At 35.1% G+C, this 20,268-nt stretch overlaps 2 protein-coding genes and 2 pseudogenes across 2 annotated transcripts; 1 reads left to right on the top strand and 3 right to left on the bottom strand.

The window, feature by feature from the left end:
- The first annotated feature begins 794 nt into the window (after positions 1 to 794).
- Positions 795 to 5,418, top strand: LOC123214093 (notchless protein homolog). The gene is made up of 13 exons (XM_044633814.1): positions 795 to 1,157; positions 1,241 to 1,322; positions 1,443 to 1,532; positions 1,673 to 1,798; positions 2,048 to 2,175; positions 2,369 to 2,568; positions 2,834 to 2,897; positions 3,296 to 3,406; positions 3,678 to 3,815; positions 4,243 to 4,385; positions 4,464 to 4,518; positions 4,700 to 4,756; positions 4,880 to 5,418. The coding sequence occupies exons 1-13, from the start codon at positions 1,014 to 1,016 to the stop codon at positions 4,961 to 4,963; spliced, it is 1,422 nt and encodes a 473-aa protein (XP_044489749.1). The 5' UTR covers positions 795 to 1,013; the 3' UTR covers positions 4,964 to 5,418.
- A 165-nt stretch (positions 5,419 to 5,583) lies between these two features.
- LOC123214383 lies at positions 5,584 to 12,395 on the bottom strand (annotated as a pseudogene).
- A 622-nt stretch (positions 12,396 to 13,017) lies between these two features.
- On the bottom strand, positions 13,018 to 15,693 carry LOC123214382 (annotated as a pseudogene).
- A 907-nt stretch (positions 15,694 to 16,600) lies between these two features.
- LOC123214094 (phenylacetaldehyde reductase-like) lies at positions 16,601 to 19,835 on the bottom strand. The gene is made up of 6 exons (XM_044633815.1): positions 19,636 to 19,835; positions 19,353 to 19,519; positions 19,069 to 19,260; positions 18,126 to 18,288; positions 17,066 to 17,249; positions 16,601 to 16,963 (listed from the first exon to the last, which is right to left on the bottom strand). Exons 1-6 carry the CDS (start codon positions 19,751 to 19,753, stop codon positions 16,801 to 16,803), a joined length of 987 nt encoding a protein of 328 aa, XP_044489750.1. The 5' UTR covers positions 19,754 to 19,835; the 3' UTR covers positions 16,601 to 16,800.
- Positions 19,836 to 20,268: the final 433 nt, after the last annotated feature.

Here is a 20,268-nt window from a genome sequence, read left to right as displayed (position 1 = left end):
TTTAGGAGATAGTTTTGAATTCATTCTCTTGCATAAATCAAGAAAATTTATGTAATAACAACATGGGTTAAGTTTGACTTTAATTTAAAATAATTAATTTCAATTTATTTGAATTAAAATAAATTTAATAGAAAAGCTATTGGAAGAAAATGTTTTATAAAAATAAAAAATTATTAGAGAAAATACTAAAAAGGTGAAAAGTCATCATAGATGAATCTAGGACAATTTCACCAATTCAAGCTAACTTTACTCAAATTTTAGTAGGGTTACTAATACTATATTAAAAGTAGTAAATATAGAGTAAGTCAATAAGAATTAAATGGTTACTGTAGCTATCATTGGTAATGTATTGTGTTTTCAATTGACAAGCTCCTTTGGAATAGGTTTGATAATAAAGGAGACTTACGGAGGAGTTGAGAATAATTTTCGAATAATAGTATTGTAAAAGTATGAGCGAGTTGAATTGTTTTATTTATTTAGAGGTGAATTTTCAAGCTAACATAGTGTTTATTTTGAACTAATTTAAATCGAATCATATTGATTTAAATATATTAAATTTTTAATAGATTTATTATTTATACAGAATTTGAAAACTTTTCATTGACAAAAGCGGTATATCTTCATTCTTTAGGTTTTTGTTTTCGATATTTTTTCTTCTTTTTCATTATTCAAGACCCTTATTTTTCCTCTCAGAAGATTTTTTAGTGACTTGTTTGATAATTCATCTTGCCCTTAAACTCGCACCAATCCTTTTGAAATCAAAGGCGAGTTTTAGCTGGGCTTCGTGCAGGTTTGGCCCAGTTTGAACCCATGTATATTCAATGGGCTAAATTCTTTAACCGGTGGGATGGGCAATAATTGTCCCAGTTCTAGCCCGTCCATCTGACTGCGACCCACCCATAAACCCCCGCCGTCGTCTACAAAGCTTAAACCTTGAAAACCCTATTTCTTCTCCCTTTCAGAGAACAGAAAACCTACAGAGACACTAAAAAGTTAAAACCAAAATAGAAGACATGGAGGTGGAAACAGAGATTACGAACAACGTGATGTGTCTATTGACGGACCCAGAAGGTACTCCGTTAGGAGCTTCCATGTATCTTCCTCAGATCGCTGGTCCCCAGCAGCTCCAACAAATCGTTAACAAGCTTCTCAACAACGTAAATACTTCGCTTGGGAAAAAAACTATGTGTTATGCTTTTTTCTTCAAGTTTAAATAATTATGCTTTTGGGTTTTGTTTAGGAGGAGAAATTACCGTATGCTTTTTATATATCAGATCAAGAGCTTCTTGTGGCCCTTGGAACTTACTTAGAGAAGCACAAGGGTTTGTTTTTTATACAATCTTTACAAAATTGACGTACCCATTTGTTAATTCTGCCCTCGGATTGTTTTTTACTATGGTTTCATTTCGTTTATTAATTTTGTTGTATCAATGAATTTTCAGTCTCTGTGGAGAAGGTGCTGTCGATTGTTTATCAACCACAAGCTGTTTTCAGAATTCGTTCTGTGAGTCGTTGTTCAGCTACGATTGCTGGTGTGTGAATGCGTTGGGGATCTTTTGTCGCATTGCTAGTTCCTCTCAATTGAGTTGTTGAATGAGTTAGTTTTTCTCTAGCATGTGGTTTAATATTACTTTTTGGTATTCTCAACTGTGTAAGTGTTTCAAATGCCTAGGTCATACGGAAGCTGTGCTTTCTGTAGCTTTTAGTCCTGATGGGCGACAATTGGCAAGTGGTTCAGGTGATACTACTGTTCGAATATGGGACCTCAATACACAGACACCAATGTACACATGCACAGGTTAGGAATGGGAAACTCTCATAACTATTGCCTACCTTCTATTGGTTACCTTAAAGTTTCTGTATACACACTCAATAAATTCCTGATCACAAGCTTGGGTATTAGTGGTCATTTCTTATCTTTAAATGCGTTTTATTAAGATTTGTTCCTATAACTCATAAATTGTTTACTAGATTAATTAATTGGATATTGTATTAATATTACTGCCAATACATTTGCTTAACTACTAGAAATTTTACCTTTCTACAGGACACAAGAATTGGGTTCTTTGTATAGCATGGTCACCCGATGGGAAGCATCTTGTGAGTGGGAGCAAGTCTGGAGAACTTCGATGTTGGGATCCAGAGACAGGAAAGCCATCAGGCAATCCACTCACTGTAAAGTCTTTGTACTTGAAAATTTTTAATTCCTCTCTGAACTCGAAAGAATTAGTTGTACTAATATGTTGTTAGATGGTTGAGTTTCTTTTTGAGTGCAATTGATTTGAATGCTATAATTGTTTGTGTATTGACTGTATTGATTGACAAAAGCTTCTCAAAAATGCTGATTTTTTGAATCTGCTATTTCTAGGGTCACAAGAAATGGATTACTGGTATCTCTTGGGAGCCAATCCACTTGAATTCTCCTAGTCGTCGCTTTGTAAGTTCTAGCAAAGACGGGGATGCGCGCATATGGGACATTACATTGAGGAAATGTGTTATTTGTCTTAGTGGCCATACACTTGCAGTGACTTGTGTGAAATGGGGTGGAGATGGAGTGATATACACGGGGTAGACCTTTCTTATGTTCTTAGAAGTGTGAAATACAATTTTTTCCCTGTAACACACCATATACTGATTTATTTGAACTTGTAGTGAATGAATAAGTTTATAGCCTCATCTATAACAAAATTCTTGTAGTTTTATCCTGGAAGTTCTGTGTCAGCACTAGTCAATTGACTGTCACGACTGTTTAGTTATTTACTTCATTGTTTTACATCTACAATCTGTTTTCTGTTCAATTTTTATCACTTATATCTCATCTTAACTTTTGCAGCTCTCAGGATTGTACTATAAAAGTCTGGGAAACTACGCAGGGGAAGTTGATTCGTGAACTGAAGGTATATCTTTTGGCTTATGCTCTCCCCTATTTCTGTTCCTTATCTGTCTGGTTCAAATTTCAATTGTATTTATATGTTGGTCTTTCCTAATCCTGTGCCTTGAAGAAAGATAATGTCATCTTTGTAGTGTATATGTAAAACTTTTTGTTCTACCTAAGCTTGATAGAGCTTTCTGTCTCTTATGTAACTTTGCGCTAATATTCTCTGAAGATAGCCAACTGTTGAGGAATCAAACCAGATAGATGTATGTCTGACTATGTGCAAAATATCAGTTGAATTAATGAGTGAACTCTGATTTTATGGTTCATAATTTAATATTAAATTATTGAGGCTTAAAATTTCTTTTTCCTCTGACCTCTCTATCGACCTTCACCTCTCTTTATATGTTGCTCATTTAGGGTCATGGACATTGGGTTAATTCCCTTGCACTGAGCACCGAATATGTTCTTCGGACGGGAGCTTTTGATCATACTGGCAAAGAGTATTCCTCTCCTGAGGAAATGAAGAAGGTATCTCTCTTGTTTTTGCAATTTTGTTCTCTTCTATACATTGTGCTTTGTATTTCATTTATCTTTCTTTTTTCATGTGCATGCCAGTTTTGTTGAGTTTAATTGATCGACACCTTTGTCATTGAACTAGTACAACTTTTGGGTTCTTTACATGCTCATTTAAAAAAGTATGCATTAACTTTAGTATCATATAAATTTCTATGATCAGTTTATATGATTGTTGAATTTTGCAGTTGGAACTAACTACATTATATCATATCAATATACGCAGGTTGCGCTGGAGAGGTATAACAAAATGAAAGGGAATGCTCCTGAAAGGTTGGTTTCGGGATCTGATGATTTTACCATGTTCCTTTGGGAACCTGCTGTTAGCAAGCACCCTAAAACTCGCATGACAGGTCATCAACAGGTACAAATTATATAATGTTACTTCCTATGTGTGGTTGGATTATAGTTTACAAGCTATTATTTGTTGGGAGTGGAATGTACACTTTTCTTTGTCTATCACCTTTTAGTCAAGTACTTGAATGCTTTTGACTAGATATAAGGGATCTGCTGACATGTTTATGTGGCTTTGAAGTTGCCTTTTCCAAGCTTTTCTGTATCTTGGTAACATCCATGAAGAAAAGTTAGTGATAGCGATCAATCTCTTCTTTGCAGCCAGCTTTTTGAAATTATTTGCTTCTTGCCTACATAGTTGAAAGGTGTAATAACTAGGACATCTGTTTTAAACAGGAAGGGAACTTGAAATATTTAGTAGCAGTTGCTTTTTTGTTATAAAATAGAGCTTTTTAACCATTTATATGGGCCTTCTAAATTGTGTTTGCCTGTTACAGCTTGTTAACCATGTTTACTTTTCACCTGATGGGCAATGGGTGGCAAGTGCCTCATTTGATAAGTCTGTCAAGTTATGGAATGGTACGACAGGGAAATTCGTTGCTGCATTTCGAGGCCATGTTGGGCCTGTTTATCAGATCAGGTTGGTGGTACTCCATGGTTTTGTATATCCATAAATTTATTCCTGCTATTAATGGTTATGTTGCTTCCCTCTGTACAGCTGGTCTGCAGATAGTCGGCTTCTTTTAAGTGGTAGCAAAGATTCCACACTGAAGGTTGTTTTAAACAATTGTTTCTTTATAATGAGTGAGATTGTATTATCTTATTTTTTCGCAGAACATAATTTGAGAAAGTGCTAACCTTCTGCTGATGGCAATTTTTCATTTCTTTCCCATGGTCAAAAAACAGAAAAGCCATTCTTGTGCTGTTGAATTTATGTATTTCGTGTATTTTTAGGTTTGGGATATCCGGACACGTAAGCTGAAACAAGACCTTCCGGGCCATGCAGATGAGGTATCTACTCTGAACTCATCACTGGAAAAAAATGTCTTCCCTCGTACTAACAAGTTGGTAAACAAAATGCATTCTTTCTGAACCAGCATGCTGATAAATGATTTATTATTTGTTTTTTTAAAGGTCTTTGCTGTTGATTGGAGTCCAGATGGTGAGAAAGTTGCCTCTGGTGGTAAGGACAGAGTACTGAAGTTATGGATGGGCTAAAGTAATCAAAGTAGACTAAAGGGCATGCAATTACAATCTGGTTTGGAAAATATTCACCAACACCAATCATTTTGGTTCAGCCTTGATTTATCTGTATGTGCTGGGTGATATGATAAAGTGCCAAGAACAATAGAATAAAATATCAATTGCTAGGGTGGTTGGCGGAAATTGTTCCATTACATCAGAATTGCGATTTTGACCATGGGGTTATGTTGTTTCATGGATGAGCAATTCAGATTCTAACATTTTGGTCATAATGATCTGGTTGCAGATCGTGTCTCTGGATGTTCTGTTTGTGTTGGAGGTAGCTTGAATTGGTTAATGTTTACCAAAGCTGTATATCAGCAAGTTAGTGACATGTCTTAAGAGTGAGTTGGAAAACAATTGTTTGTCTGTAAATGTAACATAATTGTTGATGTGCAATAAAATATTTCTTGCAAAATAGTTTAGGTTCAGCCATAGTTCTTATTGCATACTGAATACTTAACTATGTCATGCATGCATGATTTACAAGATTATTGCAGGTGCTTGCTTCTCAGTAGTTGCTCAGTCACTGACACTTACTTTCAATGCATGGCATCAGTTGCCTTCTGCATCTTCTTAAACATGGAGAAAGCCTTTCTCCTTGTAGCTTTCCACTGAGTCCTGAAGACTGACCTCCCAAGGCCTAAGGCTGATGCCTAAGCTCTTTGCTCTCTCTTTAGAAACCCAGTATGTTGGCCCATTAGTCGCAGCTTTGTCTTTGAATCTGCCATAAAGTATGCTAAAACTAGTGAGTTCTAAACATAGGCGAAAATTTTATATGACAGTAACTGAATGAAAGGGGAATTACACTGAAACATATTTCCCATGAGGTTGAAAGATGGGTAATTTTCCCGTAAAATCTTCAGAATGTCTGCAAGAGGAGTGATTGTACCAACCAACAAATACCTGCCATTAGCCCTGGGCACCTCAAGAGCTTGAATGTGTGCAAGTGCAACATCCCCTAACATCAACAAGTCTATAAGGGCTAGGGAATGCCTGGGACCCTGAATTTAGATACAATAATACTTCATGTACTATGTATAAATGGGTAACAAGAGAATTCAGATACAATAATACGTTATGTATTATGTATAAACGGTTGAGTACTACCGAGTTAACAAAATATAATCACATTTTGAATCTTGAATAATTGCAAACTTTTACCACTTATGATGTTGAAAATCACCTCCACGGAGAAATCAAGTGTTGACTGTAAGATGGGACCAATTACCATTCCTGGATGTAATGTGACCAAGTCAAGCCCATTCTCTTTTGCAAATCTCCAAGCTGTCTCTTTTGCTAAGGTTTTTGAAAGAGGATATCAGTTCTGTAAGAAAATTAATCGAAAAAGGAAAAGTTTAGCCTAGGGAATTCTAAATTAAGATACATTTTTATGCATAAACTCCTGTGTCCTATGATTTAAAACACTGTTTTAAAATTTAGATTAAACTAATCACTCTAAACAAGAATTAACGCTAAATATGGTTGGGGTTATGATTTTAACCATCAAATTGAATTGACCGAAAGTTGAATATGATGGATAGTGTCAAAACAATTCAACCACAAAGTCTAATGGTTTGACTATAATATTGACACCATAATGATGCCACATAGCTAAAACATATTTTTTTATAAATTATACAGATATAATGGTAAAATATACCTTTTGTTAAAAATGTTTTGCTCCAAAATTTGTTATGAATAAGGATTAGGTGTAATGAATAATGACTAGACTTAATAAACAATAACTAGACTAGATGAACTATTAAAAAGTTTGATTGTTCTTATTGGGTTATCTACATCCAAACTTCCTATTGATAAAATTCTATCATTTTTCAGGCAAAATAAATAATTATTTACACAAATCATACCTTATTATAACTAATGAATAATTTTCATCAACTAAAAATCACTTTTCTTGGTAATGTATTTTTTGTTTTATTGAATTTCAAATAAAATTTTGGATGAAAAAATGCTTAGAGGCCAAGGGTTTTAAGAATAGAAATGAAGGTAAAATGGTTATTAAATTGACATTTTAACTATATTTGTATAATTTATAAAAAGTTGGTATCGTTTCAACACATTAAAAATAAGCTATTTTAGTTAAGAAAATTATTGTGTTATCAGGAAATGAGTACATTTACATTTGATTCCTTGCAAAAAGCTTCATCTGAAAACCAGGTCTCATCTACCACCGCATCAGGGTTAAGAGGCTTTCCATTATATATAACTGAAGCTATAGAAGATGTTATAACAACTCTCTTGACAGACTCAACTTTTACACATGACCTAAGAACATTCAGTGTTCCCTTCACTGCAGGATCAATCAATTCAGCCTGGAAAATGGAAGCAAAACATGTTGGAATAAGTATTCGTAGTTGCACACAAAAGAAAAAGGGAAAAAGCAAGGTATGGGTCATAACCTGAGGATCATTGGCTGTCATAAATACAGGTGATGCTGTGTGGAAAACACCTTCACAGCCATCAACTGCAGAATCAAAAGATCCTTCTTCGAACAAGTTTGCCTTGAACAATTGAAGTCTTTCTTTAGCTCCATCTAAGTCATGAAAGTGTTTTATCTTAGGATCAACTGTGGCATATGCAAATAAGACCAATTACTAGGTTTTATATTGTAATTAAATCAAACTAGATGGGTGAAGCATTGCGAGTTTTCCGGGTGGATTGATTGAACTGGATCGGCATGAGTTCATCCTGCCAACACTGTTTAGCAGGTTCAAACGAGTTCGAATTCGAGTTTGCTGAATCCACCTTTAGACAGAGTATCATGTCTAGGTCACACTAAAGTGACACAGAAACAACCCTAGGATTTACCTTTTCATCTAATAGTGACCTTATCTGTAAAACTACTAAACCCAGAAGTGGAAATTGGAGAGACTCAACTGAAGAGTCGAAACCAGGAGAGAGAAGCAAGTTTACCTGGGTCACGAACAGTGGTTTGACTGCGTAACTGTGTTCAAGTAACAGCTTAACTAACCATGAAGCTATGTAACCGGAAGCTCCTGTGACACACACCACCTTCCCTTCTCCACTCATTATCTGTCTGTGAACTTGAGTTCAAGGAAAATATTCTCTTGCGTAGAATTGGACTAGGTACCAAAAAACATGCTTTTGTTGTTTTTTGCCTTATAGCGAAATAATAGTGGGAGTAGCCACTTTCCTGAGCAGCCAGTGGTCCAATGTGACTCTCTAAGAACAGGAATATGACAATTATCCCCTGGAAGTTTGTACAATTTAAAGATAGCTGAGGGTTTGGGAATGTGACTTGTATACACCTTACCGAATATCTTGTTATGTTTTGTTTGCGTGAATTGTGTGAACCCTGGACTGTTACACCTACAGTTGTAATATATTCCTCATTTTCATATTTTTTTTGCAGCAAGGTATTTTAAAAAAATTTACTTCTTTTGGTTTACACTATTAGGATCTCTATTTTCAGTTGGATGGAAGCTTAACAGATGTAGTTGCAGTTGCTTTCTTAGGATCAAAAATGGAATTTGAACTTTCGTGGAGGGTGGGTAATGTTGTTTTGCAGAATGTAAAAGCTGGAAAGTCCGTACCAGAAATTTACATCTTCTCGTACCTCACCTTTGGGATCATATGAATCTTAAAAAAAATCATATTTCAAAAACTAGTTGTTGATATTGGAAAACCCAACCATATAAATGTCATTGCATAAACCTATATTTTTTTTTTACGTGAAATTCAAATCTTATATCTTTCACTTAGTATCGAAACAAGAGTTGGAAAGCAAATGGTATGCCTGTAAATGTAACATTCTTCCCTCTCACTCTGTCTAGACTGTAAATATGCAATGCAATAAAAATATATGTTTCAAAGTAGTTTGGGTAGAGCCATAGTTCTATATGGCTTGATACTTTATTATTTTTTGCAGACATGACTTGGAAAGCATATTGCAGCTGCTATTCACTTGATACAAAGCTAGATAAAAGAAAGGATTACATAGATATATAAAAGCTTTGATTCAAGAAGTTTCTGCATCACTTGCTTTCAGTAGCTTCATAGAAATTGAGAAAGCGTTTCTCCTTAAGGCTTTCCACAGTGTCCAGAAGATCTATGTAGATTGATCTATCAATCAATCAAGTAGTTGGAAAGCAAATGCCAACAACAGCATAATGGAATCAATCAATCAACGTAGATTGTTCTAAAATTAGATTTAGTAAATCTCATATCAGCAAAATGAGAAAGATGTTGGATATGTATGAATACACTACCCAAATCATTTGGAGATGCTAAGAGAAGATAAGTAAATAACCTCTGAGTTTCAAAACTATCAAGATAAGCAGACGATATCTTAATAATGAATTAACTATTAGACTAGGATGTTACTAACTAAAACCATTAGTTCTATGAAAAATGTCCAAAAGATGAAGGTCTTCTTTCCGGTGGGATACGCATTACACCACAAATTTGAATAAAAAAGAGATTTCAAGGAATAACAAATCTATTCACTCTATCAATAACAAATCTAGCATATCACTTCACATTGATTGATTCAAAAACAATTCTTGAATGAGATATTCAACTCTAGGGATGAGTTGAAAAAACAATCTTTATGTGTTCTACCTTCTTTTATTTTTTCTGTATGCTCTAGGTGATGCTAAGGTGCCAAGAACAATAGAATTAAAATATCAATTGCTAGGGTGGTTGGTGGAAAATGTTCTATTACATCAGATTTGCGATTATGGCCGAGGGTTGTGTTGTCTTGTTGATGACCAATTCAGATTATAACCTTTTGGTCACAATGCTCTGTTTGCAGATCATACCTCTGGATGTTCTGTTTGTGTTGGAGGTAGCTTGAATCAGTTAATGTTTACCAAAACTGTACATCAGCAAGTTAGTGACAGGTCGTAATAGGGAGTTGGAAAACCATTGTTTGTCTGTAAATGTAACATAATTGTTGATGTGCAATAAAATATGTCTTGCAAAATAGTTTGGGTTCAGCCATAGTTCTTATTGCATACTGAATGCTTAATTATGTCTTCCATGCATGATTTACAAGATTATTGCAGCTGCTTGCTGCTCATTAGTTGCTTAGTCACTGACACTTACTTTCAATGCTTGGCATCAGTTGCCTTCTTTATCTTCTTAAACATGGAGAATACCTTTCTCCTTGAAGCTTTCCACAGTGTCCTGAAGACTTACTTCCCAAGGCCTAAAGCTGATGCCCAAGCTCTTTGCTTTCTCTTTAGAAACCTGGAATGATGGTCCATTTTTCACAGCTTTACCTTTGAATCTGCCATGAGCATACTTAAGCATGTGAATTCTATACATACGTGAAAATTTTAGATTACAGTAAATGAAGTGGGAATCATACTGAAACATACTTTTCCATGAGGTTGAAAGAAGGGTAATTTTCCTGCAAAATCTTCAGAATCTCAGCATGATGCGTGACTCCACCAACCAGCAAATACCTGCCACTAGCCGTGGGCACCTCAAGAGCTTGAATGTGTGCAAGTGGAACATCTCTAACATCAACAAGTCTATGAGGGCTGAGGAGGGTTTGAGACCCTGTATTCAGATACATCAAAACTTCATGTATTATTTATAAATGGTTGGGTACTAACTAGTAAAGAAGATATAATCACATTCTGAATCTTCAATCGTTGCAGATTTTTACCATTTATGATATTGAAAATCACCTCCACAGAGAAATTAAGTGTTGACTGTAAGATGGGACCGATTACCAATCCTGGATGTAATGTAACCAAGTCAATCCCATTCTCTTTTGCAAATCTCCAAGCTGCTTCTTCTGCTAAGGTCTTTGAAAGAGGATACCAATTCTGTAAAAAAAAATCAAAATTAGATTAATCTAGAAGAAAAAAAATGTAAAAGCTTAGCCTAGTGAATTCTAAATTAAGACGCATCATGTATTTTTCAATTTAAAACACTATTTTGAAACTTAGATCGAACTAGTCAATCTGACTAGGAACCGATGCTAAATATGGTCCGAGTTATAGCTAAAACCCATTTTAACCATTGGGACAGATTGACTCGAGATGGAACTAGGTGCATATTGCCGAACCATGGCTCAACCACCAAGTTAGATACCTAAAAGTATTGTTAGAGTTCTCTTATGGATGTGAGACATAAATCCTGTGAATTGATTATAACAGGCAGAAAGCTCGTAGGCAACCCTAAGGATAAGTTCATAAAAGAGTGTATGCTCAAATAAGAAATAATTGTGTTGGAGACACAAGTATCAGGAAATGAGAACATTTACATTTGACTCCCCGCAAAACGCTGGATCTGAAAACCAGGTTTCATCTACCACCACATCAGGGTTAAGGGGCTTTCCACTGAACATAACTGAAGCTAGAGAAGCTGTTAGAACAACTCTCTTGACAGACTCAACTTTTACACATGACCTAAGAACATTCAGTGTTCCCTTCACTGCAGGATCAATCAATTGAGCCTGAAAATGGAAGCAAAATATGTTGGAAAAAGAATTCATGGTTGCATACAAAGAAAAAGGGAAAACGAAAGGTATGGGATAATCATAACCTGACCTGAGGATCATTGGCTGTTATAAATACAGGTGATGCTGTGTGGAAAACACCTACACAGCCATCAACTGCAGCATCAAAAGATCCTTCTTCTAACAAGTTTGCCTTCAACAAATGAAGTCTTTCTTTAGCTCCATCTAAGTCATGTAAGTGTTTTACCTTAGGATCATCTGTTGCATATGCAAATAACACCAATTACTCAGTTTTATATGGTAACTAAATCAGACTAGATGGGTAAAAACATTGCGAGCATTAGGGACGAGCTTGAGCTCAAACCGAATATTATGGATTTGATCTGAATTCAAGCAGGCCGAATCCACCCCTAGACTGGGTATCATGTCAAGGCCACACTAAAGTGATACAGAGGCAACCGAAAGGATTTGCTATTTCATCTAATAGTAACCTTATCTGTAAAACAACCCAACCCAGAAGTGGAAATTGGAGAGATTCGACTTAAGAGTTAAAAGCAAGAGAAAGAGTTACCTGGGTCACGAACAGTGGCTTTGACTGTGTAGCCATGTTCAAGTAACAGCTTAGCTAACCATGAAGCTATGTAACCAGAAGCTCCTGTTACACACACCACTTTCCCTTCTCCACTCATTGTCCCTATCTCTCTGTGAACTTGAGTTTAAGGAGAATATTCTCTTGCGTAGAATTGGACCAAGTACCAAGAATGATTTTGTTGTTGTTTTTTTTTTTTTTTCTTAAATTTATTAGTGGAATAATTCATTGAGCAACCACGGAGCAGCTAAAGTGCCTTACCCGACATGACTCTCTAAGAACAGGAATATCACAGGTGTCCCCTTGAGGTTTGACAAAACTAAAGATAGCCGAGGGTTTTGGAAAGTGAGTTGTATACCCCTGACTGTATACCTTGTTATGTTTTGTATGCGTGAATTGTAAGAACCCTGGACTGTTACACTTACAGTTTAAATATTCCTCATTTTCGGATGGATGGACGCTTAACATTTGTAGTTACAGTTGCTTTCCTTGTACAACAAATTGGATTTAAACTTTTGTGGAGGGTAGGTTATGTTGTTTTGCGGGATGTATTTTCTGAATAAATTTAAAATCTTGTACCTTACTTTTATAATCATATAAACATTGAAAGAACTATTTTTCAAAAGCTATTTGTTAAGATTGGAGAATCCAACATTATGTAAACCCTGCACCATAAGTTTATCTTTTCCAATATAAAATTTAAATTTCATACCTTACACTTAATATCCTAATAAGTCGGCTGATTATATAACTTGACCTGTACAAATTTATTTTCTTTTTGACCTTTTGGTTACAATGCTCTGTGTGCAGATCATACCTCTGAATGTTCTGTTTGCGTTGGAGGTGGCTTGAATCAGTTAATGTTTACCAAAACTGTACATCAGCAAGTTAGTGACATGTCTTAATACTGAGTTGCAAAACTATTGTTTGTCTGTAAATGCAACATGATTGCTGATGTGCAATAAAATATATCTTGCAAAATAGTTTGGGTTCAGCCATAGTTCTTATTTCATAATGAATACTTAATTATGTCTTGCATAAATGATTTACAACAATATTGCAGCTGCTTGCTGCTCATTAGTTGCTTAGTCACCGACACTTCTTCAATGCTTGGCATCAGTTGCCTTCTGTATCTTCTTAAACATGGAGAAAGCCTTTCTCCTTGAAGCTTTCCACAGTGTCCTGAAGACTTGCCTCCCAAGGCCTAGAGCTGATGCCCAAGCTCTTTGCTCTCTCTTTAGAAATCTGGAATGTTAGCCCATACTTCACAGCTTTGCCTTTGAATCTGCCATAAGCATAGTCAAACTAGTGAATTCTAAACATACGCAAAAAATTTATATGACAGTAACTGAATAAAAAGGGAATCATACTGAAACATACTTTTCCAGGAGGTTGAAAGATGGGCTATTTACCTGCAAAATCTGCAGAATCTCAGCAAAATGAATGGCTCCAACAACAAACAAGTATCTGCCACTAGCCGTGGACACCTCAAGAGATTGAATGTGTGCAAGTGCAACATCTCTAACATCAACAAGTCTATAAGGGCTAGGGAATGTTTGGGACCCTGCATTAAGATACAATAATACTTCATGTGTTATTACGGTTGAGTAGTAACGGATAACAAGAGAATTCATATACAATAATACTTTATGTATTATTTATAAACGGTTGAATACTAATGAGTAAACAAGATGTAATCACATTTTGAATCTTAAATGGTTGCAAATTTTTACCATTTATGATGTTGAAAATCACCTCCACAGAGAAATCAAGTGTTGACTGTAAGATGAAACCAATTACCACTCTTGGATGTAACGTAACAAAGTCCAGCCCATTCTCTTATGCAAATTTCCAAGCTGCCTTTTCTGCTAAGGTTTTTGAAAGATGATTCCAGTTCTGGAAGAAAATCAAGAAAAAAAATTCAAAGCTTAACTTAGCGAATTCAAAATTAAGATGCATCATTATGCGAAAATTCCTGTTTCAGGAAAGAGAGCATTTACCCTTTCTTGTTAATGTATTCTCCGTTTTAATTGAATTTCAGATGAAATTTTGGATGAAAAAATGTTTAAGAGGCTAAGGCTGTTAAGGGGAGAGATGAGGGTAAAACGGATATTAAATCGAGATCTTAACTATATCCGTATAACCTATAAAAGGTTGTTTAAAATAATTTGACATATTAAAATAAGCTATTTTAATTAAGAAATTTGTTGTGTTAAAAAACACAAGTATCAGGAAATGAGAACATTTACATTTGACTCATTGCAAAAAGCTGGATCTGAAAACCAGGTCTCATCTACCACCACATCAGGGTTAAGAGGCTTTCCATTGACTATAACCAAAGCTACAGAAGATGTTATAACAACTCTCTTGATAGACTCACTTTTATACATGACCTAAGAACATTCAGTGTTCCCTTCACTGCAGGATTGACCAATTCCGCCCCAAAAATGGAAGCAAAATATGCTGGAAGAAGCATTCATGGTTGCATACAAAGAAAAAGGGAAAAAGAGAGGTCTGGGATAATCATAACCCGAGGATCATTGGCTGTCATAAATACAGGTGATGCTGTGTGGAAAACATCTACACAGCCATCAACTGCAGAATCAAAAGATCCTTCTTCTAACAAGTTGGCCTTGACCAATTGAAGTCTTTCTTTAGCTCCATCTAAGTCATGTAAGTGTTTTATCTTAGGATCTGTTGTAATTTTGAAAGAGAAAAGAAAAAAAGAGTGTTTCTATTAAATTGAGAGCAACGTATTTGAAGCAAAGAAATACTACTCTTGTTAACTTCAGAAACATTACAATTTAAAGCTTAATTAATAACAACCCACTAAAGTCATGATCCTAAGATTATGCCATGATCAAGAATAGCAACCCATTAAAGTCATGGTCCTAAGATTATGCCATGATCAAGAGCATGAATTGATAATAACCCACTAAAGTCATGGTCCTAGGATTAAGCCATGAATGACAATCCACTAAGGTCATGTTCCTAAGATAATACCATGAATAAAAAAAAAAACCAACACAAAAATAATTTGAAACATTCAACTAAGCAGCATTTATGATTCCACATCAGCAGTCCTAAACATGTCTTCTAACAGGATCATCTGTGGCATATGCAAATAAGACCAATCACTCAGTTTCATATTTGTAATTAAATCAAACTAGATGGGTAAAAACATTGTGAGAAAGAGGGGTGGATTCAATTCAGTCTGGTTCGGTTTGAATTCATGTATTCTCAATTTTGTTTATCTCTCCAATGATATTGTTCACCAAATTCAAATGAATTTGAATTTAAGCGACACGTTATAGATTTGATCTGAATGCGAACCGGCCGAATCAACCTTTAGACTGAGTATCATGTCAAGGCCACACTAGAGTGATACAGAAACAGCCAAAGGATTTACCACTTCATCTAATAGAAACTTTATCTGCAAAACTACAATACCCAGAAGTGGAAATTGGAGAGATTCAACTTAAGAGTCAAAAGCAAGAGAGAACAGAAAGTTCACCTGGGTCACGAACAGTGGCCTTGACTCTGTAACAATGTTCAAGTAACAGCTTAACCAACCATGAAGCTATGTAACCAGAATCTCCTGTAACACACACACACACACACACACACACACACACACACCACCTTTCCTTCTCCACTCATTTTCTCAATCCGTCTGCGAAGTAGGGTTCAAGGGAATATTCTCTCGGTAGAATGGGACTAGTACCAAGAATGCTATTGTTTCTTTTATTTATTAGCGGAATAATACTAGGAGTAGCCACTGTCCTTTGCAGCCAATGGCCTAGAGTGCCTGACGCATGGCATGACACTATAAGAACAGGAATATTACAAGTATCCCCTTGGGGTTTGACAAAATTATGGGTTGCCGAGGGTGTTGGAAAGTGACCGTATACCCCTTACCGAATATCTTATGTTTTGGATGCATGAATCTTGAGAACCGTGGACTGCTACGCATACGGCTCTAAATATTCCTCATTTTCATATTTTGTGCAGCAAGCTTCTGAAAGTTAGTTCTTCTGTTTTACACTACTAGGATCTCTATTTTCATTTGGATAGAAGCTTAACATATGTAGTTGCAGTTGCTTTCTTAGGACCAAAAATGGATTTGAATTATTGTGGCAGGTAGGTTATGCTGTTTCGCAGGATACAAAAGTCGTAAGCCCATACTAGAATTCATATTTTCCCACGAGGAATTCAAGTCTCTTAGCTTGCTTTTGGAAATATATGAACCTAGATAAACCATATTTCAAAAGTTAAATGTTGAGATTAGAGAACCCAAAACCATACAAACCGCATACTAGAAACCTATATATTTTTTGTTACGTGAAATTCAAATCCTATATCATACACTTGGTATGGAAACAGGTTGGTTGATTATTTAACTTAACCTGTACAGATTTATTTTCTTTCTTTTGTTGAGCTGTACTGTGCCTTTCTATAGCTTGAATGAGTTAATATTCACCAAGTCTTTATCTCAGCAAACTAGTGACTTGTCTGAGAGTGAGCTGGAAAGCAAATGGTATGCCCGTAAATGTAACATTCTTCCCTCTGTCTAAACTGTAAACGTTCAATAAAAATGTGTTTCAAAGTAGTTTGGGTAGAGCCATAGTTCTATATGGCTTGATACCTTATTATTTTTTGCAGACATGACTTGGAAAGCATGTTGCAGCTGCCATTCACTTGATACAAAGCTGGATAAAAAAAAGGACTACATAGATAAATAAAAGCTTTGATTCAAGAAGTTCTGCATCACTTGCTTTCTGTAGCTTCATAGAAATTGAGGAAGCCTTTCCCCTTCAAGCTTTCCACGGTGTCCAGAAGACTTGCCTCCCAAGGCCTAAAGTTGACGCCCAAACTCTTTGCCCTCTCATTAGAAATCTGGTATGTTGTCTCATTCTTCACATCTTTGAATCTGCCATTTAGTATTTAAAAACCTGTGAGTTCTCAAGCAACAATGAAATTTTTATATTGCAGAAAATGAAATGAATAAAATTGTGACAATCCTAAAACATACTTTTCTGGAATGTTGAAAGCAGGGTAATGTTCATGTAAAATCTTCAGAATCTCATGTAGCTGTGTAACTCTACCAATCAACAAATATCTGCCACTTGCTATGGGAACCTCAAGAGCTTGAATGTGTGCATATGCAACATCTCTAACATCAACAAGTCTGAAAGGGCTAGGGAATGACTGGACTCCTGCATTAAAATGACCCCAACTTTTTAGTAGTGATATATGTAATGGTAAATATAACACTTCTATACAAATCCCATGTTAGCAAAGCGAGAGAGATGTTGGTATGTATAAGCATCCCATCCACATCACTTGGAGATGTTAAGACAAGACTAGTTACATATCTTGTGAGCTCCTAAACTATCAAAACGAGCAGACAAAATCTTAATAGTGGGTTGGCCATTGAACCAGAATGTTACAGTAAAACCATTGGTTCGATGAGAAAATGTCTGAAAGATTAAGGTCTTCATTCCGGAACAGGGGGGATATGCGTTAGACCAAAATTTTGAATCTGAAGAAAGATTTCAAGAAATGACATATCCACTTACTCTATCAATAACGATCTGGCATATCACAAGGGATTTGCTTTTTATGTTGATTTCTGCAGATTGGTTCAAAAACAATTCTTGAAGGAAGTATTCAACTCCAAGGATGAATTGAAAAAGCAATCTTTATTTGTTCTACCTTCTATTTTTTTATGAAGAGAGTGAATCTTTTTATCAAAGAATCAGAACAAAAAAGGTTTGGATTCTTGCAAGAATGATGTGAAAGTTCCAAAACTAAAAATAGTGGTATTTGCTAGCAACAACATAATGGAAGCAATCAATCAATGTAGATTGATCTGAAATTGGATTCATATCCAATATAGCATCCATGGGTATATAAGAAATGTATTGAATCAATTCCTATTAAAGAATAGATCCGATCACAACTTAAAATATGGAAATCAAAGTAATCAAGTAGAACAGATAGCAACTTTGTTATATGCTGCTTAATTACTTCAATTAAATATAAACTAGAAATTTATGTATCATAATCCTCAAATGGTTGCTGATTATTACCATTTATGATGTTGAAAATCACCTCCACAGAAAAATTAAGTGTTGACTGTAAGATGGGACCAATTACCAATCCTGGATGTAATGTGACCAAATCAATGCCTTTTTCTTTTGCAAATCTCCAAGCTGTCTCTTCTGCTAAGGTCTTTGAAAGATGATACCAGTACTGTAAGAAAATCAAAATTAGATTGACCTCCAAGATTAAGTCCTCCTCTCCTAATGGGTAAAGCTATAAAATACTAAGTTAGCTTTTGGAGCGGTAACCTAAACAATATAATAGTATGTGACTGATGTTGACCATCAAGATCAGTAAACACTTGAAGTGTATTTGACAGCCTTGAATGATTTAACCTTGATTCCTACTACTTGGGTAAATGAAGCAACTAACAGTTCTTAAATGTAGAAATCTGCAATTTAATCACACTTAGTCTCTATTGGAAGATTAACTTTCCTTTTAACTCTATCTAGAGAGTTGACAGTTCTTAAATGAAGAAATCTGCAAATTAATCACACTTTGTCTCTATTGGAAGATTAGCTTTCCCCTTAATTCTTTATCTAGAGACTTCAGGTGTAGGAAAAAAAGAAGCAATAATGAGTTTCCAGGAATGAAGTAATTAAATAGATACTGACAATCCATACCTTCTGCAGGATCTCCCTAAATTTTGGCCACAAAATTATATGTTAAACATGCCAAAATCTTTCACATATAAATGTTTCTCTAACAACCTTAGACAAATACATATTAACAAAGGATGTGAGAGATCCTGGTATGTATATATATTCCACGTTGTTTGGGAACGATAACAGAAATCTTAAACACTAAAGAAGTATTTTGGATCGTAATGCTCAAAAGAAAAATCGTGACCGGTTGTGTTTAAGATAAACGATGTAATGAGTAAATTGATCATAAGAGATAAAGATTTATGCTAAGAAATAACTTACACACCTTCGACTCCTTGCAAAAAGTAGGATCTGAAAACCAGGTCTCATCTACCACCACATCAGGGTTAAGAGGTTTTCCATTGAATATAACTGAAGTTAGAGAAGATGTTATAACAACTCTCTTGACAGACTCAACTTTTGCACATGATCTAAGAACATTGAGTGTTCCCTTCACTGCAGGATCAATCAATTCAGCCTGAAAAATGGAAGCAAAATATGTTGGAAGAAGTATTCATAATTCCACACTGAGAAAAAGGGGAAAAAAGAAAGGTATAAAATAATCATAACCTGAGGATCTTTGGCTGTCGTAGTTAAAGGTGATGCTGTGTGGAAAACACCTACACAGCCATCAACTGCAGCATCAAAAGATCCTTCTTCTAACAAGCTTGCCTTGAACAAATGAAGCCTTTCTTCAGCTCCATCAAGTTCATGCAAGTGTTTCATCTTCGGATCATCTGTGGCATATGCATACATTTAACCAGTCCAAAAATATGACATAAATCTTTGACCCAGAAAACTACTGAACCCAGAAAGAGATTCGAAGGAAGAGCCAAAAGAAAGAAAGACCGACCTGGATTACGAACGGTAGCTTTTACAGTGTAACCACGTTCAAGTAAAAGCTTGACTAACCAAGAAGCTATGAATCCTGAAGCTCCTGTTACACAGACCACCTTCCCTTCTCTGCTCATTCTTCTGTGTCTCTGAAGTAGAGCTCAAATAGAAATTGGTTTCTCCTGTGTATAATATTGGACCAACCTTCAATGAATCCCCTTTTTTATTCATACATTAAATTATTCATAATCTCGGTCCACGGCTTTCTTGCTCGACACTTAAAAATAGGAATATTCCCTTTTTGGGCCTTTGGATAGGGGATTCAAAGGGCATCCTGGTAATTTAATTTTTATTATTTTATTTAATTTATAAAATAATAAAAAAATTTAATAATATTTTATTACCAATAATAATATAATAAAAAATATTAAAAAAATCCTAATCATCATCTTTAATTTAAATATTAAAAAATTATTATAATAATCATAATTATTATTACTATTTTATTCTTAATTATTAAAATTTTAATATAAAATTACCCACAATTTTTAATTAAAATAATAAATAATATGAAAAATATATTTTATACTTATTAATATTTCATATAATAAATAAAATAATATATTAGTATTTTTTTATTATTTCTAACTAA

Source organism: Mangifera indica, chromosome 4, assembly GCF_011075055.1.
Source record: "Mangifera indica cultivar Alphonso chromosome 4, CATAS_Mindica_2.1, whole genome shotgun sequence".
NCBI lineage: Eukaryota > Viridiplantae > Streptophyta > Magnoliopsida > Sapindales > Anacardiaceae > Mangifera > Mangifera indica.
Note: the sequence above shows the minus strand (reverse complement) of the source record. Positions and strands in the feature narration are given on the sequence as shown.